The 24,015-nt window shown below is 37.0% G+C and overlaps 2 protein-coding genes and 1 non-coding gene across 3 annotated transcripts; all 3 read right to left on the reverse strand.

The window, feature by feature from the left end:
* Positions 1 to 10,406: 10,406 nt before the first annotated feature.
* Positions 10,407 to 15,789, reverse strand: LOC130213538 (ribonucleoside-diphosphate reductase subunit M2). The gene is made up of 10 exons (XM_056445256.1): positions 15,349 to 15,789; positions 15,062 to 15,130; positions 13,980 to 14,126; positions 13,189 to 13,305; positions 12,752 to 12,885; positions 12,423 to 12,517; positions 12,200 to 12,333; positions 12,020 to 12,124; positions 10,850 to 10,963; positions 10,407 to 10,691 (listed from the first exon to the last, which is right to left on the reverse strand). Exons 1-10 carry the CDS (start codon positions 15,439 to 15,441, stop codon positions 10,539 to 10,541), a joined length of 1,161 nt encoding a protein of 386 aa, XP_056301231.1. The 5' UTR covers positions 15,442 to 15,789; the 3' UTR covers positions 10,407 to 10,538.
* On the reverse strand, positions 12,586 to 12,721 carry LOC130213952 (small nucleolar RNA SNORD94). Its single transcript, XR_008835599.1, has one exon. It is a non-coding gene; the product is annotated as a small nucleolar RNA SNORD94 (small nucleolar RNA).
* A 3,650-nt stretch (positions 15,790 to 19,439) lies between the features above and the next one.
* Positions 19,440 to 23,452, reverse strand: klf11a (Kruppel like factor 11a). The gene is made up of 4 exons (XM_056445326.1): positions 23,301 to 23,452; positions 22,124 to 22,369; positions 20,520 to 21,396; positions 19,440 to 20,436 (listed from the first exon to the last, which is right to left on the reverse strand). Exons 1-4 carry the CDS (start codon positions 23,328 to 23,330, stop codon positions 20,150 to 20,152), a joined length of 1,440 nt encoding a protein of 479 aa, XP_056301301.1. The 5' UTR covers positions 23,331 to 23,452; the 3' UTR covers positions 19,440 to 20,149.
* Positions 23,453 to 24,015: the final 563 nt, after the last annotated feature.

Consider the following 24,015-nt stretch of genomic DNA (forward strand, 5'->3'; position numbering starts at 1 on the left):
AAGAGTTCACACAACACCAAATAAGAGATGCCATGGCCAGTGTGTGCTGTAGTCCTGGGTATCTGACGTGATTACCAAATTGGACAGATGTTCCTTGAGATGTGACAGACCCTCTTTGGTAGTTTGTTGTGATTTCAGAGACAAATGGAAAGGTTGGACATCCTCAAGGGCTGTTCTTTAATGGATTCTGTTATTATGCGGAGGAGGGAAAGCCATATAATAGTTCTTTATGATTACAGAATGGTGATGGATATGAGTTTAATCATGAAGACAAATGACAATGTCAGACTTCTGATGGATAATGTATGGGTGCCATAAAGACCACTGGGTGGTATTAACCATTTTGTAACTTATCATATTGGCTCCTTATTTTCTGTATTTTTACATTTGGGTTTAGAAAAATGCTTCTTTTAATTACTAACTTACAGACTTAATGTTTTAACCCTCTATCTTGCATTGTATCCCCCTTGACCTTTTGTTAAACTCAAAAATTGGGTCGAGTGGTGTTATGAACACAATTTAACCAAATAAACTGGTCAAAAAATGACTTAATCTGAAAGTTAAGGGTTTAATGTACTGATAATTTGGTAACACTATCAACTTTAGCAAATCTCAAAGTTTTGGAGCTATTGTTAACAAACAAAAACTATTAATAATTACAGTTTTTAAAAATAATATACTGTTAATTAAAAAAAAGAACCTGAATATGATAGTACAATATATTTTAAAACTATACTATACACTATATATACAGTATAATAGTTTATGAAATATGTTTTGATATTTCTATTAAAATGACTATTAAAAAACTGAAAGAGAAACCAATTTAAATGTAATAATGTTACTGAAATCAGTTTTGAATAGTTTATATAGTCCGATTTCATATAAAAGTATATAAACAATACTAAAATAACACTGTCCAGAACTTAAAATTAGCAATTCAAAAAGCAAAACAATTCAATTAAAATCTGATTTTTATTAAATCAGGGTTTTAATTTTAATTCCGTTTGACTGAAGCACGAGAAAGCTTGGGAACGTATGAAATTTTGACTATTTCTTTGCCAATGATAATCATATCTACCAAATTTTGAAGATAATAGCATGTGTTTTTTGAGTTTCTGATGCAAAATAACATATTTAAATGCTTGTTTTAGGTCTTTCTAATCATTTGCACCTCAGGAAATCCCTCATCATGACCTCTGACACAACACAATACATGTGTGAGATCACTTTATGTCCAAAAAAACCTAAATATTGATTTGACTTCACAGGCATTTGGAGGAAGACAGAGGATGTAACACTAGCTGTGTGGGGTCACATTTAGGAGCCAGACCTGAGTAACGGCACCTTTGTCAAAAGGCCTAGGCTTTGGTATGCGATCGGGGCCCATAACATGCCAGACAGCTGAGAGGTGTGTGTGGGGGGGTGTTAGGAAGGCCCTGTGTCCTTTCTCTGCTCTCTGATTGGCCCAGCTCTGTCCTTTTAGGGTCATGCTGAGTGACAGGTGCTCCTGGATACACATCAGTGCTGCTTCTCAGTGCCGCTTGCTTTGGCTCCATCTCCTTATTTGTCACCTTCTCCTCCGTTATCTCTTTCTGTGACACTATGAGGAATCACACAATGTTTTGTTAATGTAGCCTCTCTGTGAGGAGGCCAAAATCGGATGTGGTTTGTTTCTCCACATATATTCCCAATCATTCGTGGGATTTCACCAAATTGTCGTCAATGGTGGGATCGCCTCCTGTTTTGGCATGCGGGTGTTATCTTGGTGTTGTTTCAGGCTCGGCGAACAGCAGATAATGTTTCTATTTGTGATCCTCGAAGCTCAGGCCTGACTGAAAAAGACTGTGATATCAGTGTGGTAGTATTTTCTAACCTTTTGTTATCAGATTTCTGGAGTTTCTTATAGGCCCAGTGGGTTGCTGTGCCAGAGGATGGATTATGTGTGAGCATTTTTGAGCACCGTAAAGTTTAAGCCTCAGTTAGACGTGCTATTATTAGGCGTTTTTTAACTCTAGGTTGTTAGAAATCTGCAGAGCACAATCCATTTAGATTCCCTTCGTGTACTGTGAGCGATGCTAGCATCTTATTATAGCTCCGGTGAAGCTGTTTGGCGAAATTAGATCATCGCTAATGGTTTCTTTGTAATTATACTATAGGGATGTTGAATGATTGATTCTGATTGGACGATGAATGTTCTAATGATGGGGTCATTTTTACTTACCATTGCTCTGCAAAGATTTGTGGCTTATTTCCAGACCCTCCGTGTATATTTTCTACAGGGATTTCTTAAAATCTGTTATATGAACTAAATCTACTATCAATGTGGAGAATTACATCACAAACTTTCATTTGAAGCAAAGACATACATGAAATGTTTGATAATAAATTTGAAGACTGTATTTATTAGGTTCATTGAGGATTAGAACTACATTACCATTGTGAAACAACTCCCATTAACCATTGTGAAATACAGTCAGACTAAACTCATGAAAATTCATTCATTTTCTTTTCGGCTAAGTCCCTTTTATTTATCAGGGCTTGCCACAGCGGAATGAACCGCCTAAACTCATGACAAAATTAGAGAATTAACCATATAAAGGCTTTGGCTGTATCTTAAAGAAATAAAATATGCATTCTTGTGCAAATATTTAAGTATTTTAAAGTTTTTGTCTAAATCAATTGCGTCATTTCTGGCGCTTCATAAAAGGTTGAAGCTAAAATCTTTTAAAATCTTTTATCATTGTAAGTATTGTGGTTTTCTTCGCAAATTTTGCTTTTTTTCATGGATTTTATTAATTAATGCAAACAATTAAGTCATTTCATACATGAATCCACAGAATCAGGAGTTTTGTTTGTGGACAAAACAAGAGGATTTAACTTTTTTAAACTGGATCGAACTATAGGTGCATTTTATCATCTGTGGAAAGTATGGTCTGTTTCCTTCACTTTTCTTAGCCATTTAAAAACGCATACACAAAAACCTGTGGTCAGAGCTGCCTAGTATCTTTATCAATAAAAAAGCTTGACTCAAACTAGGGTGGCATGGTGGCTCAGTGGTTAGCACGGTCGCCTCACAGCAAGAAGGTCGCTGATTTGAGTCCTGGCTGGGTTAGTTGGCATTTCTGTATGGAGTTTGCATATTTTCCCCAAGTTGGCGTGGGTTTCCTCCGGGTCCTTCGGTTTCCCCCACAGTCCAAAGACATGCACTAGGTAAAATTGGATGAACTAAATTGGACGTAGTGTGTGAATGTGTGAGTGTATAAATGTTTCCTAGTACTGGGTTGCAGCTGGAAGGGCATCCGCTGCGTAAAACATATGCCAGAATTGTTGGCGGTTCATTCCGGTGAGGCGACCCCGATAAATAAGGGACTAAGCTGAAGGAAATTGAACGAATGAGTTAAACTATGTTCCATTTCACTGTTAGTGGATTTTAATATTCTACCATTAACCTGAGACTCCTTTCTCAAGGGAGTGAATTTGTTCAGCTAAATGGGGACTGTGGGAATAAGGGAGCATCTATACTTAACACGAAGTGGAGATTGAAATTTACCCATTAGTCATTGCAAATCAATTGACTTTGTACAACTGAATTCGTACCAGGTGTGAGCTGCTACTGCTGATCGCATGTATACAATGTGCAAGGCAGAACATTCAAATGCAAGTTGCAATACAGTTAAAATTGTGATAAACTAAAATAACAGACACTCCTCTATTTTACCTGACTGTTTTCAGAGATGTAGGGTGATTCAAGTGGACTACGATGTGCATTCACTTGTCTAGCCTAAAAATACAATTTCAACCTATATTTAAGCACAAGACACCAATTTTATGAGGCAGATTTCATTGGTGACTTCATATGAAGTGTAATCTTAAACTTGCTAAACACCTGAGGATAATTGAATGTTTCCATATTCAAAGAGATCACAGTTAGATCACTGAAAGTAGTTTTAAAGATGGTTGTGTGTGATCTCTTATAAAAATGAACCATGTTTTGCTACAAAAAACCTGATTTCACATAGACATCTGAGCCAGCATAACGATTTAAGCATATACTAAAAATTGGAGATCTGTTTGATGGTAACTGAGGGGATATTTGCTTTCTACAACAGTAACTTCTCGCCATCAAAAGAATAAACTTTAGTCAAAAACATACATTTGCATGCAAATTGATACTAAAGCAGCACTTTGAAATGGAGTCCTCATGTTCATATCTCTAGGATAATACGATGACAGCGAAGTATACATTTATGCTACCTTCAAAATTTGATTAGAAAAAGGTACCTGCTGATAAAGGAAGTGAAGCAGAATTTGGATGTGGACGTTCGTTAGTACCTTCCTACCTTGAAATGCTGCTCCTGAAGGACTATTTTAGAGCTTTCGGACACATATTACCAAAAGTTAGCTTTGGTTTAGCTACACTAACCATAAATTTAAAAAGTATTCATAAATTAGCATTTTCCATATCTTGTGATTCCGGTTTTTATTTTTTCCCCATTTATTTATGCTTTTGTATTGCATTATGGGATCTTGATCTTTCTTCCAACAACTTTTAACCTTGAAAAGTTTGAAAAAGTGACTTTTATTAATATTTGTAATAGTTCAAATAGTCTGATGAAGAGCCGGTGTGCTTGAAACGTTACACACTTTGTGTTAGCCTTTTTAATTTAATAAATTGGTATTTTTGGACTTTTGGTGTTGCCGACTTGTTGAATATAATAGTTTAAAGTGACATGATGTCTGGGTTGGTCGGTGTTGTTTATTACAGTACAACAACCTTGTAAAAAAACTGCCAGTTAAAAAAACTGTGACTTATTTCTCTATATATAATTTTTTTTAATCTCATCTCATCTTGTTTTCGGCTTAGTCCCTTTATTAATCTAGGATCGCCACAGCGGAATAAACCGCCAACTTATCTAGCACATGTTTTTTTACGCAGTGGATGTCCTTCCAGCCGCAACCCATCTTTGGGAAACATCCATACACACTCACTCACACTCATACACTACGGACAATTTAGCCTTCTCAATTCACCTGTACCACATGTCTTTGGACTGTGGGGGAAACCGGAGCACCCGGAGGAAACCCACGCGAACGCAGGGAGAACATGCAAACTCCACATAGAAACGCCAACTGACCCAGCTGAGGCTCGAACCAGCGACCTTCTTGGTGTGAGGCGACTAATTTTTTTATACATTATATTATTTAAAACTACTAAAATGTCAATAAAAGTCACTTTGTTAAACTGTAGAGTTGTGTTTTCAGCATCAAAAGTTGACAGAGCAGAGATCAAGGTCCCATAATGCAATTTACAACCGTAAATAAACGGAAAATACTTGTGAATCACAAAATACGAAAACTGTTAATTGACAGATATTTTTTACAGTGCAGTTTAACTGTGGTATCAGTCGATTGTAATCAACAGGCCAAAAATACAAGGTTAATAGACATTTATAACAAAATCATGTTTAATTTTTGAAATGGAAAATGGTTACCTTAAATAAAGAGTTCAGCTAAAAATGAAAATTCTGCCATCATTTACCCATTCTCCACTTGTTCCAAACCTGTTGGAGGTTCTTTCTTCTATTGAACACAAAGGACGATATACTGAAGTATGTTATGTATGACATAATTGTGTTATTCCTACTGTGGATGTCAATGGCTGCTATTTTCCAGCGATTTCCAGAATATCTTGCATTGTACTTTTCAGAAAATCTCGCAACAGAACAAAGAAAATCATAAAATATTCAAATCACTTGAGTTTGAGTAAATTATGAGAAAATTTTCATATTTGCGTGAACTATTTTTAAACAAGTCAATAGTATTTCAAGAACAAACCTGACAAATATCTTACATAAACATCTGAACAACACTTTAAGGTGTTATAACCATAGTGTAAGTGAAAATACTCCAAGCTACTTAATTAGAAAAATGATCCACATCGAGGTCTGAAGAAAAACATAACATTCAGGAAACATAAGCGAAGGAATTTGGGTGTTCCTACTGGGCTATTAAAGTACAGTAACAGCTGTAATTCTAGCATGGCAATATTTACTGTGCTATGATCTATTAGCGACGTGCTGCGGTGTGGGAGGCCCGGTGCTCAAACAAAGCAGGCGACCAACACAAGCATTTTGACAGGGTCCCGTCTCCTTAAAAGGACATGAAGGGGACACAGGATTTGCCTGTTTCAGACAGCTGCGCCCATCAGCAGACCCCCTCTTGGAGCGTGGCAACTGTTGGGCCCAAATGCTTTTTAAACATTCATTACTTTGGGAACAATGGTTTGTTGATCAACCTGTTTGTGACACGAGCCTGCAGGGCCTTAGAGACTGATGGGGATCATATTCTGAGCTGATGGCGGCTGCAGTGTTTGCATGGCATTTCATCGTCTGAAATACACAATGAAAGGTTGAATTGACTTTGAGTATCAGGTGTGCACATAAAAGAGGAGTTTGTAAAAAAACTAATGCCGGAATAGTTGGTGGTTCATTCTTCTGTGGCGACCCCTTATGAACAAGGGACTAAGCCTAAGAAGAATGAATGAAAACGGGCAAAGAAATATTACAAAGAAACTGAAATAAGTTTAGAGTGGATATAAGGTAAAGTAAGGTAAGGTAAACTTTATTGTCCCAGATGAAGGAAATTTGTCTTGGGTTCATAACTTCTGCTGCAGTCATCACATTTAACCAACCATTCAAAACAAACACACACACACACACACACACACACACACACACACACACACACACACAGTGTATAATATATATTTATATATATATATATATATATACAGTTGGTCAGAATTATTAGCCCCCCTTTGGATTTTTAAATATTTGCCAAATTATATTTAACAGAGCAAGGAAATTTTCACAGTATGTCTGATAATATTTTTTTCTTCTGGAGAAAGTCTTATTTGGGCTAGAATAAAAGCAGTTTTAAATTTTTCAAAAACCATTTTAAGGTCAAAATTATTAGCCCCTTTAAGCTATATATTTTTTTTTTGATGGTCTACAGAACAAACCATCATTACACAATTACTTGCCTAATTACCCTAACCTGCCTAGTTAACCTTATTAACCTAGTTAAGCCTTTAAATGTCACTTGAAGCTGTATAGAAGTGTCTTGAAAAATATCTAGTCAAATATTATTTACTGTCATCATGGCAAATATAAAATAAATCAGATATTAGAAATGAGTTATGAAAACTATTATGTTTAGAAAAACTCTTATGTTCTCGATTAAACAGAAATTGGGGAAAAAAATGAACAGGGTGGATAATAATTCAGGGTGGATAATAATTCTGACTTCAACTGTATACATATATATATATATATATATATATATATATATATATATATATATATATATATATATATATATATATATATATATATATATATACACACATACATATACATAGGGCCGTGCACAGGGGGGTGGCCCATTGGCTGAGGTGCCCCTCTCAGCCTGTACTTAACTTCGGGATCTCCCCCCTACCCTATATATGCACACATGCAAATGTTCTGTCTGGTTCTTGAATCTGATTGGCTGATATATAGACCCATCTGCCACTATTAGGTACACCTTACTAGTACCAGGTTGGACCCCATTTTACCTTAAGAACTGCCTTAATCCTTTGTGGCAAAGATTCAACAAGATACTGGAAATATTCCTCAGAGATTTTGATCCAAATTAACATGAGAGCATCACGCAGTTGCTGCAGATCTGTCGGCTACACATCCATAATGTGAATCTTCCATTCCTCCACATCCCAAAGGTGCTCTATTGGATTGAGCTCGGGTGACTGTGGAGACCATTTGAGTACAGTGAACTCATTGTCATGTTCAAGAAACCAGTCTGAGATGATTCACGCTTTATGACATGGTGCATTATCCTGCTAGAAGTAGCCATCAGAAGATGGGTACACTGTGGTCACAAATAGATGGACATGGTCAGCAACAATACTCAGGTAGGCTGTGGTGTTGACACAATGCTCAATTGGTACTAATGGGCCCAAAGTGTGCCAAGAAAATATCCCCCACACCATTACACCACCACCAGCAGCTTGAACTGTTGATACAGTGCAGGATGGATCCATGCTTTCATGTTGTTGATGGCAAATTTTGACCCTACTATCTGAATTTTGCTACAGAAATTGAGACTCATCAGACCAGGCAACGTTTTTCCAATCTTCTACTGTCCAATTTAGGTGAGCCTGTATGAACTGTAGCCTCAGTTTCCTGTTCTTAGCTGACAGGATCGGCACCCGGTGTGATCTTCTGCTGCTGTAGCCCATCCACTTCAAGGTTTGCGGTGTTGTGTGTTCAGCGATGCTCTTCTGCATACCTCGGTTGTAACGAGTGGTTATTTGAGTTACAGTTGCCTTTCTATGAGCTCGAACCAGTCTGGCCATTTTCCTCTGAACTCTGGCATCAACAAGGTATTTGTACCCACAGAACTGCCGCTCATTGGATATTTTCTTTTTTCTGTTATTCTCTGTAAACCCTAGAGATGGTTGTGCGTGAAAATCCCAGTAGATCAGCAGTTTCTCAAATACTCAGACCAGCACGTCTGGCACCAACATCCATGCCACGTTTAAAGTCTCTCAAATCACATTTCTACCCCATTCTGATGCTCAGTTAAACTGCAGCAGATCGTCTTGATCATCTCTACTTGCCTAAATGCATTAAGTTGCTGCCATGCGATTGGCTGATTAGAAATTTGCATCAATGAGCAGTTGGAGAGGTGCACCTAATAAAGTGGCCCTCAAATATATATATATATAGTTGTCAAAAAAGGTTGTAGAGATCAGTCTCGCATATTCCCATACATTTTTGACATGTATTTTTCTCTATACCATTAACTAACGGACATAAGGCTTATAATACCTGTTGATGTAGCCCTGTGCTGTTTAGTTATATAACGCCTGCTAACAAGATCCACTGTGTGTGGATGTCAACCAAAGCAGCTGTTGTCAGAATGGACCGCTGACAGGCACGCTAATGAGAAAAACCTGGAGAAATGATCCTCGCAGTAATCTACATGTCTAAGAGTCAATCGCTGCTCATAATCTGATACACTCACTCTAACAGCAAGATTCAGACATTCATGACCATCCATCACTGTTTTCACAGCAGCTCAAATCAACCGACAACTCCATGACAGTTGTGCCCAAACTCCAAAATAGAAATGTACAGCGACGAAAGGTGTAACACTCGTTTGAGTACATGCAGTAAGCAGAAGATCGTGGATTGTAGTGCCGTATGAAAGGAGGTCAGACAACTTTAATTCTTAAGTTAATGTTCATGTTGTCCCATGAACAAATAGTTTCAAAACGTCCTGAGAGCACTTAGAGGAGAGCGGCTGCTCAACAGCTCATGCCAGGAGTGCCCTAGATAATGGCTACTATAAATATATTGAGTGCTTTAGAAGTTTCCATGTCAGCATTGATGTTCATTACAGGTACGCATAGAGAAAACCATCAGCGCATTAAACTATTATGTCTCAATTAAAGAGACAGCTCACACAATGACAACTCTTCTTTTGATAAACTTGAACACAAATATATACTGAATAATGTTGGTGGGGACAAAAAAAAAAAAAAAAAAAAAAAACGAATTGACTTTGTTCCTACTATGGATGTCAAGTGTTTTTTTTTTCCCCCAAGATTATTCTGAGCAGCTTGTTTTGAGTTTACAGAAGCAATCAATTAAGAAGTTTAAAACCACTTGTGTGAGTGTAAACCGCAAATAACTTCATTTTCTAGTGAACAATCCACTTAAATAAGATTTTAAAGTAACTTAATAGCGGTTCTTAATATGCACCAATATTTACTGGCTTCTAGCAGTGAAGCTAATTATGAAATGTGTAACTCTTCGAAAGCCGGCTTAGAGTTGTTATACCAGAGTATAACTAACAAATTAGCAGTGGTATACTGTCTTAAATGTGACCAGAGGTCATTCATGTTACTTAGGAAAATTTATCATTAAGAGTAACTGCAAACTCTGACCTATTAAGCATCCATTCATGCATCCACATTTCCCCCGTAATTGTTCATTTAAAAAAAAAAAAAAAAAAAAAAAAAAAAAAAAAAAAAAAAAAAAAAAAAAAAAAAAAAAAAAAAAAAAAAAAAAAAAAAAAAGCTCATACTCTTATACAGAAGTGACAAATATTAACTATATTGTGAATACATTTTGAACGCATGTTTTAAAATAAAATACTAAAGTATGGCCAAGAACAGTGACTTCAATGCATTACCAAGCGATAAATTACTAAGACTAACCTTAGCCTTGTTAGTCTGCTCTGGGGCAGGCTATCTGCAAAGTGCAGTATAAATCTCCATAGCAACTCATTTTAACCCATTTTCATGCGATTGAGTGAGGGCAGAAGAGAATGAATTTAATTTTTTATTATTTAAAACAAAAATAAAAGCTCAATACCAAATCTCATTAAAACAAAAACATGTAAACTATACAGCAAGTGTCCAAGAAGTCCATAGTTTTGTAAGTGTCTGTTGAAACACTCAGATTGAGTCTTTAAAAATCAGCATCCAGAGTGAAAGTGTTATCTGTAGTTCCAGACATGACTCCCATGCGCTGGTACTCGCCCACTCGCTTCTCGAAGAAGTTGGTCTTGCCTTCCAATGAAATGTTCTCCATGAAGTCAAAAGGATTCTCCACTCTATAGACCTAGAAAAGGGCAGTTTGGAAGGTTAGTGATGCTTGAAATGCCACCTGTTGACAATAAGGTACAGAACGGGTTTGACATGCAACAGCTAATGATCTGAGGTCTGTCATCAAGACTAAACCACCACGAGCAGACCCTGAAGACTAATGAAATCAATTACCTTGTCAAATCCCAGCTCCAGCAGTAATCGGTCAGCCACAAACTCAATGTACTGCTTCATCAAGTCACAGTTCATGCCAATGAGCTTTACTGGAAGAGCATCAGTCAGGAACTCCTAAGAAGATATGGACAAATCAGATTTGTGGTTTAAATTTTTTTTTTAATTATTTTTTAAAAAAGCTATATGCCCAGTATTGAGTTTCAATTTCAATGTTTAAATTTAGGATGCAGTTACAAATAGAAGATGCTAAAATGCAAGTACAAACCCTGTCAAATGACTGTCGAAGTGGGAATATTTCTTTCATATACTCATGTGATCAGCCAAACTACACAGCACTCTGGAATACTTGATTCTGATTAGTCAATTACGATGTCGCAAGGCATGTTATTCGCCTTCCATATTAACATTCTCTGAAATTAACGAAAGTAGGCTCAATTTGGATGCTTTGAATAATCTTCATCAACCCCCTTCCTGGAGATCTACCTTCCTGTAATCAAGTGCTGTTCAGGTTCTAATTAACTGGTTTATGCGTGTTTGGTAAGAGTTGGAGCTGAACTCTGTAGGAAGGTAGATCTTCAGGTACAGGGTTGAGCACCAGTGATCTTGACTACAAGTCAATTGTCAGAACTTTCATGCCCCTTTACTTGACTGTTTGCCACCATCTTGTGGCTGAATAAGTTACTGTAGGCTGCATTTCTAGTTCAGTTCTGTCAAGCAAGATAATGTACATCATGGCAGTCGTTTTTTGCAGAATAAAAAGCTCTCCAGTCTTAGATCATAAGCTTTTTTTTAATGCTAAATGGCTTCATGCTATTCTTACACTTATCAAATGCAAAAAAAAAAAAAAAAAAAAAAGTTGATTATGCAAGCAAGTTTACGAAAAACCATGTTAACATGCAAAAATCTAATCTGGAACTGCAGGTTGTTCAGTCCCGTTTGCTTCTGTTACATTTAAAGGAGGTAATGAATTACTACATCTAATAGTTTAGTTCTGTGGCAAGCAGCCAGATTACATACATCTAGGCAGTTGTTTGTTTTCACAGAATAAATGCCCTGTAGTCTTCTACATCTGGCTTTATTTTGCAAAAACAACCTCCTTACATGTGCAATATCCTTTGTGTATACACCTGAGAGAATACAGTCCTAACACTGAAAGCACTTGTAACAAACCTGCTCAATTTGAACTGCATTCATGATGATTTTCTTTACGGTTTCTTCTGATGGTTTGTTGACCAAGTGTTTGAACATGAGGCAGGCAAAGTCACAATGAAGACCCTGTGACGATAAGAAACATTAGTACCACATTTTACAATATTTTCATGCCAGGGCTAAAGTAGACTAAACGGTTACCTCATCTCTGCTGATCAGCTCATTGGAGAAGGTGAGTCCAGGCATGAGGCCCCTCTTCTTTAGCCAGAAAATAGAAGCAAAAGACCCAGAGAAGAAGATTCCCTCCACTGCAGCAAAGGCCACCACTCTCTCGCCTGTAATCAATGCAAAACTCAAATTAGCTTTAGTCACTCAAGTTAGACACTTTATATAAAAAAGGGGGAGTTAATTAAATATAACATACCATATTGAGCATTTTTATCACCAATCCAGTTGAGCGCCCAGTCAGCCTTCTTCTTTACACATGGCATGGTCTCAATGGCATTGAACAAAAATTCCCTTCAGAAAAAGGAAAACATTTCATTAGTCAGATAAGTCAAACTACAAATTTACAATAGCATTTTTAGGGAGCTCAGTCAAGGCGATATTTTCGTGCTGACGCCCTACAACCAGCTGACCACATGTCCACTGATCTTGAGCAGTCAACACTCAGCTCCCATTATCAGCTGAGGTACGTACCCCTGCGCCACTCATCATTGCTCCCAATAACTCAAAACGGGTCCAAACACTCACCTCTCTTTAGAATCTTTAATGTAGGTGTCAATCAACAGGCTGTACATTTCTGAGTGGATGTTTTCCATTGCTATCTGGAAGCCATAGAAACAGCGGGCTTCAGTCACCTGGACCTCCTGAGTGAAACGCTCCACCTAGAGGATCAGAAGACGAGCAGTAATGACCAATTGACCTTTATAAAAACCAAAATAAAAAGTAGTTTTATTCCTGTAAAAAAAACAAAAAAAACACAGGTGTCAGTCAATTCCTGGAGGGCCGCAGCTCTGCAGTTTTGCTCAAACCATAATCAAACAGCTGACGCAACTAATCAAGGGGATCAAGATTCTTTTGAACACTGATTATTTGGATCAGCTGTGTTTGATTAGGGCTAAAGCAAAACTGTGACCCTCCAGCAACTGACTGACACCTATGCTGTAAATGTTTGCCTATGAACTTACCAAGTTTTCATTGACAATGCCATCACTTGCAGCAAAGAAAGCCAGGACATGGGAGATGAAATATCTCTCCTCGTCTTTCAGGGAATCCCAGTGTTGAAGATCTTTGGATAGATCAACCTTAGAAAAGAAAGGAGGGAAAAATAAATAAAATTAAAAAAAAAAAAATTTAAAATGTTTAACACATTGCAACTGTAAAAACATGCAAGCAGATTAAGGCTGATTTTAAATTATACTATCAGCCATTTAATAAAAAATAATAATAATAAAAGGGCAGCCACAAAAGCAACATGCAAACTTAATGATATTCAGGGTCATTGGAAAATACTGAAAAGAACAGTTACTACTATATTAAATTGTAAATTTATGACTAATGCAAGTAATAATAAAAAAATAAATAAAAGCCAACTTGTTAGTATGTCTCTTTGGTTATGTTTAGATAAAATTCATGCAAAAGTGCTAGCTATTTAAATTGTTGATTGTGTACACATTTATTAAACTTACTATATGCCAGATAATAATTTATTGATACTATAATTTAATTTATAATTTGCAGTTATATAATTTAAGACCTTTGAATTGGCAGAACCACTGTAATCATTCGGCATAATCCCTAATCTGTTTGTTGCAAGGAGTACTGCACATGCATAAAAAGCTTGACATGCTCTTCTGATTTGTTAATATCATGGTCTTGTCTAATGCGGACACATCACTTGCAGTGTATTGCATTGCACCTGGTAAGGACGGTATACTACTGGAGTCATTTCTAGCAAGGTTTTGAGTTTAAGGTTTACCTCCTCAGCAGTCCAGAAGGAGGCCTCTGCTTTCTTGTACATCTGCCAGATGTCATGATACTGAATTGGGAAAATGACAAAGCGATTGGGGTTGTCCTTCAGAAGAGGCTCCTCCTCCACTGCTCCTTTCTTTGCCTTCGACTGCCCCTGAAATTAAAAATATTTTTGTTATAATAGTCAGGGTTAATGGTGCATGTAACTTTGGTAAGAACAATGCATCTGTAGAATCAAGATTTCGGTTTGGGCTAAACTAAAATTCTTCAAAACCTACCATTTCCTTTTACAAAACAGTCAAGAATTGTAAGTGTTTTATCTAATGAAAGACTTCACTAAAATTATAAAACATCCACCTATTTAACAAAATGATTTTTTATGTCTGTTTTGCTTAGGTTATCCTCATTTCACAGACTATAAAGGTCTAGGATAATAGAAAAATGTGTTGCCTGTATAAATGAGAACGCAAATGTTGTATCAATATACCAAACTATTTATATACACAATTTATAGTTTTTCCACTTCTTGTAACTTGGAATTATGGTACACGCTCTTCTTCGTTCATCAGAAAACAAATAAAAATGTAACGTTTACTTTTGGTACAGGATGCAAGTTTCATTGACACTTCCGGTCTCTGTTTCCCCGGCAAAACAAAAGCTTTTCCGATTGACCAGGCCAAGTTGTGCAAATATAATAAAGCTATCTAAATATCGATCGAAACATACCGAAAGCGATGATTTGCACTTTAAAAAGCATGTTTAGCATACACTCGGCGTCGTTTATGCAACATTACATCAGCTCAAGCTAATTGCCCGCCAAATTCATGCAATTTTTTACATTAACTAGCATAAAATACAGTTATCTTAATTTCAAGTCATCGTTATTAATATCGTTTAGGTAGACTAGTTTAATGGGCATTGTTCTTCTAAAAAGACCCGGATAGTTGATGTGATCTGCCTAACTTGGCGCGCTCAGAATTCGCCAAATTGTCTCTACCACTTCAAAAAGACATTACCTCCAGAGGTCGATAAACATTTAATACCACATCAGACAAATACGCATATGAGACGAAGTTAAAGTGCACTTACCTCCGAGTCATCAAAGATTTTGCGCGCCGTTTTGGACGCCAGGATTTTGGTGGAGCTCAGACTGGGTGGCTGAGGACAAAACAAGTCACATTTTACAACATCTGAAATGTCTAGACGCTGCGTTTAATAATATAAAATATATTATTATATATTAGTATTTTTGTGAAGTAACCATGTAGAGTTACTCTTGAGCGCCTAAAATTGTAACTTAAGGGTCGCAGTAGGTCTTCGCAGTAATTACAATAATAATTGTAGTTACACGTAAAGCCAAGGAGATAAAAACTTACCGTGTTTTCTTTGTCCACGAAGGACATGTTATTCATTTTAGTAGAGATTGTGTTTTCATTCTTGGTTTTCAGGGGAGAGCGAGTAGACGTCATTGTAAAGCTTAGAGTGTTTGATAAAACAAAACGAGGATAAGTTAAAGGTTATAAAAAACTTCTAAAATAAAGTTAACTAGAAATAAATAAAAGCAAAACTAAGAGCTGGAAGATCTACAGTCCAGCTGAAGCGAAGAAAAAACGAAGTACGAATGCCAGATACGCTTTTTATATTCGATTCTTGGCGCTCATTCTCAGCCAATGGGGAAAGAGTAAACTCCCCAGCTTTGTTTGGTCCTTTTAACTCGTTCATCAGATGAACCAATCAAATCTTTCCAACTCCTCACGTGAGAGCTGCGCCTCGCGGGAAATTCAAACATGTTGGGGGTTGCTAAGTATAATAAAACCATACAAACAGGTTTAAAATGGCGCGAATATGAATAAAACTATACATTTGTGAAATCTTAATATGTTTATAATTTTTATGTACGATACATTTTAATAAATGTGTATAATTTAACTCCCCACTCAAGTAAACGTTACATATACCGTGGATAGCATTTTCTGTTCGTACTTTAATGTGCTTGTATCTTTAATTATTTTAAAGCAAAATGGCTGAATTACAAGTAAATAAAGCATGTAATGTTAACTATCTAAGTGAAACTATTCAAGACACAAAGACTGCAGCTGTCGATCACATACAGATGACACAATAAACAAAGCACAATTAACGTTAAGATAATGAGATCTTATATAATAAAATCAATCAACTGTTGTTTGGGGAAATACTTTTCTCCGTGCCTCTTTTATAACGTGGCAGACGTAAATCCAAGCCTACTTTCATAAACAAAACCCGCCTGACAGGAAGACGCGGTTTCGCGCCAGATTTGAGTAAACATTATCGAAATACACAACATCAAGCTGTACTCTAACCTAGAATACTTTAAATCGCTTAAATATTCACTTTCAAGAAAGAACATAAAACTGGACGTGTGACCTTTGTGATTATACCTTCATATAATCATCCGTATGACGGAGGTAAATGTTTTGTTGTTTCTCCTGTCCTTTCAGCACGAAGATTATGTTGGACATCATTAATATCACCAATAACACATCATTAATATCAACTGCACTTTAGTGTCATCGAAGAGGCAACAAAGTATTTTATAGCCGATAAAACTACACCATAATAATCTATCAGCTGTTTGGGCAGTTCCTCACCGCAATCAAACCGAAACACGAACGCCAACGAACTTTCTTGATTATTTTTAAACTCGACATTTCAAAAACAATTCAAATAGCGATGAAAACGTATTTTACAACAAGGTAAAATATATAAATCCTTTGTTTTTCAGAACAAAAACATTCCCAGGACGCGGGATAAGCGCAAATAAAAACGCCCAAGAGGTCACTTCTGGGGGGAAATTGCTGCATGTTTTGGTATACTGCTGACTGGTGGCAGGAGGACAACTATCACCACAGACAAAACATTTCAGTAATCTAAACTAATCAAAATGATCAGTATTATTATTTTTTATATAATTATTAAAAACTACATTAATTAAAAACCTTTGTTTAATATATGAATAATTTATACTGGTCAAAAAATAAAGATATACATATCTTTAATGTCTTTTGTCAAGAGCTGAACAAAATAATTGTGCCTGCATATTGACAATAAGGATTTTAGATTTTTATCCTGATATTATTGTTATTTTTTTATCTTGATATTATTGTTATCCTGATTATTATTGACCTGATTAAAAAGACTTTTTATATATCTATATATCCTATAACCAAAAAAATACCCAACTGTTGTTAGATTATGTGGACTTGGCAGAAAGAGAATGCAATAATAATACATCTGCACTATTTGTCCAAAAATGAGTTTGAATGCTGTTTCTTCATTGAGAGAGACAATTAAACATATAACCTGTTTAAAACACCATAATAAAAACTGCCTCATGATGATTTCTGACATATCCAGTATCCTATATGAGAGTTTTTCGAGAATGTATATTAAAACACTTTTTTTTTTCATTTTTATTTATTTATTTTTGTTCATTTTGCCCTTCACAAAAGACTTGAATTACTAGCCGATGGATGATTGTATAACAGATGGCTACATTATTGCATATGATGACATTATATGTATATATGCTATTTATATTCATATTTAAATAAATAAATACTATAATAAAATATTAAATTAGGTAGCCTACATGCATGTGTTGCACTTCATTGTTCTAAGCTTTGCTTTATATTGGAAAATAAGAAGGGATAAATTCATTGTGTAGATTTTGTTGCAGAATATATACCTAAACATAACCTTCATAGCCTGTTGACCTTTTGATTTATTTTTATAACAAAACGTAACATTTATCTATCTTAAGCACAGATTCCACATGCGCTGTTGAAGAAACAAAACAAAGGCTCGAATAAGGATTATGTCATCCAGTAAACGACATGTTACATTACTTGATGTAAACAGCAGAGGGCGCGCTTCACCTGTAATAAAATGCCATTCGAGCGCCATTTAACCCTTTAACTGCCTGCTCTATCAAATGGTTGATCATATTTAGACTGTTTTAAATAATGACTGTAAAAGTCATTTAAAGAATGATGTTAAAAGAAACTATTTAAAGAAATAATGGATTACACTACACAGGCTGTTGGCTTTCAAAAAACTGCACTTGATTTTGGGTTTATTGTAAAACAAGAAAACGTTAAATGAGCATCTGAAATATTTTTATGGCATACTTCAATAAATAAAGATGATTTAGTTTTAAAAATATATGTATTGTTGAGTATTTTTTAAAGAAATGTGTCTTAGACTTAATATTTTCAGATTTTTCATAGTATATGTATTAAATATACACCATAAAACCGACATATCTACCATTTGGTAGAGGCTGATATTTTAGAAATTACGGGATGTGCTGAAAAAAATGCATTGAATGTGTTAACTAGCCACATTAGGATTTAGGAAATGCAATCCGAACATTTTTTTTTTGGTGGAACAGTTAAAAAGTATTGAGCTTAACGTTGTTAAAATGCTTTTATTACCACATTTGACCATGAACGGTGTAAATATGGAAGAAAATGGTTCTCCATAAAAAGACTGGTCGACATCAACAACGTTAATGTCCGGCGGCAATTTATAATTCGATCTAATTTAATATTAATTTAATTGAATATTGAAATAAAATGTATATTTGATGATATAACGTCTTTTCAATTAATGTATAAAATCAAAAGTCCTACTCAGCACGCCAAATGCACTTTTTTCATGAAGCTCTCACCGAGTTCATAGAGTTCATACGAACAAAGATACTCTTGAGTCATCGCCAAGTTCCTCCATTACTTCTCACTCCTACTAATTTAATCAGTATGAAAACAGAAATCTTGTCGTTTACAAATAACTTCATCACAAAAAAAGTTGTTTTTTGTTTATTTTGCGCTTCCATTTTCGTTTGGAAATGTCGGTCAGTAAGGCAAAAGGGCGGAGACCAGTTTGTCAGTCAAGCTGCTGTTGCCATATTTACAACTCGTCATCCTTTGTGATTGGTCGCGCCCCCTAACCTCTCCACAATGGAGCGATGTGATTGGACGAGGTTTGTTACTGGGTGCTGTGGGGTGACAACGTTGAGAATTGGTGTTGTGTAAGTGTGTCGTCACTTCAGTTCATGCAGGCTATGTAACGACTGTATTGTTTTTATGTAAGTTTTCACTTTAAGGATGTTATTTGTTATTTTAAAAACCAAAACAAATCTCTAGAACTTTCTTAATATTGCTGAAATATTTAATTTTATTGTTACAAAGGTTTCTTAAGATACTTACTCCGATTAATTAATAGATAAATTAATAAGAAATGAATTAATGAGATTAATTAATAGGACATTTTTTAAAAAGATATATGAGCTCTTTCATCTATCCTGACCCATCTTCCTCTTTATCCTATGTGGATATTATGTAAAAGGATTGTGTTTGTTTATTGTATCCTTGATACTGTTATCCTTTCTTTAAAAAAAAAAAAAGGAAAAAGCTGAAACTGCATATTAAAAATGATTGTATTGTTTCTTTATTTATGTTTTACACATTGTGTTACAACTGTCTGATGGGTCTGCCATATTTTGTTGCCATTATATTAATTTCTAATAGTTTTTTTTTTTTGACACGTGGGCTATTTGGTGAACCACATACAGTGTTTTCTTTATTTTTAAGAGACATTTAAAAATGTCTTAAATAAATGAAAATAAATTTGATTAGACATGTTTTTGTCAAAGTTTTAGTTCAAACATAAAAGGTAACAAATAAAACAAACTGTACATTCTTACTACAAATGTTTATTAAATAATATGGAATATTGCAGGTAGTATCGCATACAGGAATACTGTCCATTTAACAGAAGTAACATCAATAACATTTATTCATATATCAACAATAAATGCAAATTTGAATACACAGTACATTCATATAGATAGTGATATATATGTACAAATTTACAACAGTAAGGAGTAAGTAAGAGATGAACTGATGCAAAGACTTTGGCAAAGGGAGTAAATACATATCGGGAGACATAACTTATATAAAAAGTAAACAAGAATTCCTTATAAACAACCATGATTAAAATAAAAATCCAGTGCAATGTCACATTGTTTTATGTACATGGATGTGTAGCAGCCTTGGTTTTCTTGAATTTCCACTGTTAAATGGTCAGTGGGATATTGTCCTGAGGTGACTGAGGTGAAGTGGTCTGAGTTTTAACCTAGTTTGAGGCAGGAAGAAGCACACTGAGGGGTATGGAAGATGGTGCTTGGGAAGTGGCCATTTTGTTTACATCACGAACTTCATTAGGCCACGCTGTTGACCTCTTGGTTGTCATATGACGTCGTGCATGCTTGGTCAGGTGGTCGCTTCGCATGAAACGGCGCTCACAGACAGGGCAGACAAACTTCTTTTCTCCCGTGTGTGTTCGACGATGCCTGGAAAGTTCATCTGAACGGGCAAATTTTTTGTCGCACCCTTCCCAATGGCAACTGAAAGGCTTCTCACCTGAGACACAAAGGGAAGACGATCAACAATCATGATTATGGCTGAAACCAGAACAAAGGCATTGCCTCTAAATAGATACAAACCTGTATGTGTTCTTAAATGAGCCTTCAAGTGGGAACTTTTAAAGTAAGTTTTCTTGCATCCTTGGAAGTTGCAGACGTAGTTCCGCCTGCGAGAAAAGTCAGACTGTGTCACTCCGTTGCTCTGACCTGAGGGCACATAGACTGGAGCAGGCGCCAAGGGTAGAAGCTTTGTGTTCCCAAGTGTAACGACGCTCTGCTGACATGTGGAGGATTGGGATACCTGAGACTGTGGGACTACAAACATCACAGTGCCCTGAGCCACAGGTGAGCCCACCAGAAGAGGTTGAGAATGTGGAAGAATGGGCTTTGACCCTGAAGTTTGCATCTGAACTGGAGTCTGAACGAACGCAGAAATGATTCCTGTCTGCCCGTTTACAGGAAACACCTGACAGAGCACAGGTGGGCTGGACATAGGCGACTGAGGAATGGTGGACTGAGAAGTGGGGATAGCAATGCCCGTAGAGTCAGGGGAAGGGGCAGTTCTCTCCGGTTCTGCAGAGTCACATGGGCTACTGCAGATTTGCACGTCTCCTTTGAGGCTGGTATTGGATCCTGTGTGCTCTGGAGGAATTTCCGAGGAACATGGCTTCTCCTGCCCTGTGGTCGTTGATGGAATGTTGTGGTGCATGGATCTGTCGGCGGTGTGCCGAATAACGCTGGTGGCTCTGCGCAGTGAAGGCTGTTCTGCTGTCTGCGGTGGAGCTGTGTTGAGCAGGACTGTGGTACTGGGATGCAAGCTGACATGACATGCAGCTCTGTTGGTCAAGGCTGAACATAGTCTGGGATGTGGTTTTAGACCTGAGCAGGCCACTGAGGTACTGAGAACCGCTGTGCCTGGAGTTTCCGCAAAGCTCGGGCTGTGAGGAGGGGTCATACACTGGGGAGAGAAAGATTGGCTTTGAACATTGGGAACTTCTACTAAGGTTGAAAAAACATTATATGACTTTTGCCTAGATGTCTGCCCATTTTCAGTCTCTTAGAGATGCAACTAGATGCCAAAAGTCATAGCCAGTCTGCAGATTTTGGGAGGTCAGGGTTGACTGATCTCATGGTATAATGTGTTAATGTGTATGATGGACAGCCAGCTCCAGCACACTGCTTGGAAAATTTTCTAGTGAGTCCAAAGACCTTGTTATTAGTGTGTGTAATTAGGGTAGAAGCTAAACTCTGTAGGACAGTGGCTCTCCTGGAAGAGGTTTATACATCCCTGTTCTGTTTAACAATGTAAGTATTTTAGAACTAACTTTGCTTTTATTAGTCATGTATCTGCACATTAGTCTTTTGTCTGGATTGACTCATTATACAAATCACTAAACTCAGTCAGTTAATGTATGATGTCCAGTTGTCTCTGCAAACATTTGCAAATTCTGCAAGTGTTAAATGCCTGGTGCTTTAAAATCTGTTTTGATTTTAATATTTTCATACAGTATTCCTAAATTAGTGACTACACTTTCTTTCACAAAATTATGTAGGCCATATTTTAAACACTCTGACTTCTCCATCATCTTCAAAACCTTTTACAGAAAAATGTATTTATGATGCTCACTGAAACCACTCTTCCAAGACCAAACTGTTCTCCACTTTTTTTAATTAGAGTCACTCACCAGTGATGAGAGGGAGACCAGGTCTTTAGGGGACTCGATGAGTTCAGGCTGCAAGGCAAGAGAATCACAGGAGTCTGAGGTGGGCGTCAGTGGGCGAGGCTTGTGGGTCCTCTGGACCCAGGAGCTCATGCACACCAAAGCCTCTGCAGCCTCCAGGTCATTGTACTCTGGAGTGGAGGAGCAAGACTTTTCACTGTCATGCCTGTTTCTCTCCATCATCACCTCACAGATGTCCACAAGACTGGACTATGAATAAGAAAAAAAGCACATTTGTCATTTTAATGTCACAGTGTGCCAGTTGATGAAGAGCATATTGAATCTGAATTGATGACTACAATGGCTCCTATAAATAAATATATGTATATTGAAAATAAGTTCATGCCATACAATAAAATTTCAATATGACATTGTTTGTCATGAATCTACTGTAAATAGCTGCTGCCATTCATAAGCAAAGAAAGGGGACTAAGAGCTGAGAGACTACACCCACCCAGCACTTCACACAGCGTTAACCATGAGCTGCTGGGAACCTCCCATCACCAAATATAGATTTAAGAGTGACGTGCACCCAACCAAAACGCCATGTGAGTATGCCATGCAAAAAGTAAGGGTGGTTAAATATATCAAATATGACATTTCATATGTTGCATTAAGGTTCCTCTTTTTGTTTTATAGGAGGTCTTACAACATAACAAGCATTACATAAATAATACAAAAACGTAAAAAAATATATATATATTCATAACAGCAATACAGTGTATTCTAAAATGACAGCCAACTGAATGGATAAATGAAGAAGAATAAATGTTAAAATTCAACTATGCTCAGGGGGCAATTAAGGTCGCTTGTAAAAGAAGAAGACAACAGTTTGAACGTAAAGTAGCACTGCAGCTCAATGCAGGAGGGAAATGCACAACAAAGATTGCGGCAAAAAGCTGGTCATGACTTATTATTTAATGTAAAGGCAAAACATGTGGCTAACTGCGAATGTCAAGATGATCAAGTATGCAATTTATTATGTTAAACACTGATAAATACTAAACATTCTTAGCTCAACTGTTCTCAGTGACAAGAAATACATTTATACCGTGCGCAACTTGCAGCCAAAGCGGATGTCATTAGTGGGTCAATGCGCAAATACTAAAAAAGTAGCAGTTTGTCAATAAAATCAACTTACCCGGCCGGAGTCAGAAGCAAAATTCAGCATATGCGTGCGTCTCGGGAAGACAACTGTGATGCGAAGCACGGGCACGTAAGTCTAATCACTTTTTACAGCAAGGTCCAACCTCAGCTGAGTGAATCAGAAGCGCAAAAAAACAACAGAAAGAAAAAAAAAACAGAAACAAAATTCAGAGCACTCTGGCGGGTGGTAACATGTTACCAATCAAAAACAAAGGTGTAGCGGGAACGGACCAATGAGAAAACAGGCAGCGCGTGATCAGTACGTGATCGCTCGCCGATTGGCTGAAACGGGGTGCGTGGCTGTTGGGGGGCGTTACAGAGGAGTCAGCGGTGTCAGAGTAAACCCGATGAACCCGGTGCTCGAGAACTGGGGGAAAGGTCGGAGCGGCGAACGAGCGGAATCGTGAGATCCTCGCACGCGTCTGGATAGCTGTGCCAGCGGAGTGTGGCATGCGCAGACGGGCGCGCGCACAGTGGAAGTGCACGAGCCAACGCCTGTATTCAAAACAAAAAAATTAAATAAAGAAGCGAGAACCGTTCATTTCATATACAGTTAATTTCCTATTTCATAGGTAGTCTGTGTTGCTTTTTTTAAAGCTGTTGTCGCGACTGTTGCACAAAGGGGAATTGGGGACATCGTAAAGTGCTGCTTTATGAAAGAATTAGCTTACAATTTAAGACACTGCAGGTGAGAATGGTACAAATTAGGC

Source organism: Danio aesculapii, chromosome 20 (genome assembly GCF_903798145.1).
Source record: "Danio aesculapii chromosome 20, fDanAes4.1, whole genome shotgun sequence".
NCBI classification, from domain to species: domain Eukaryota; kingdom Metazoa; phylum Chordata; class Actinopteri; order Cypriniformes; family Danionidae; genus Danio; species Danio aesculapii.

What these genes read in the sequence shown, in the direction of transcription:
- LOC130213538 (XM_056445256.1), bottom strand. Translation starts at nt 15,441, where the DNA reads ATGACGTCTACTCGCTCTCCCCTGAAAACCAAGAATGAAAACACAATC. An exon ending in AAATCTTTGATGACTCGGAG is followed by an intron (nt 14,127 to 15,061) that starts GTAAGTGCACTT and finishes TTTTAATTTCAG; the next exon opens with GGGCAGTCGAAGGCAAAGAA. An exon ending in AGCTGATCAGCAGAGATGAG is followed by an intron (nt 12,125 to 12,199) that starts GTAACCGTTTAG and finishes TTATCGTCACAG; the next exon opens with GGTCTTCATTGTGACTTTGC.
- klf11a (XM_056445326.1), bottom strand. Translation starts at nt 23,330, where the DNA reads ATGCTGAATTTTGCTTCTGACTCCGGCCGG. An exon ending in TTGCTTCTGACTCCGGCCGG is followed by an intron (nt 22,370 to 23,300) that starts GTAAGTTGATTT and finishes TCTTATTCATAG; the next exon opens with TCCAGTCTTGTGGACATCTG. An exon ending in TCATTTAAGAACACATACAG is followed by an intron (nt 20,437 to 20,519) that starts GTTTGTATCTAT and finishes TTTGTGTCTCAG; the next exon opens with GTGAGAAGCCTTTCAGTTGC.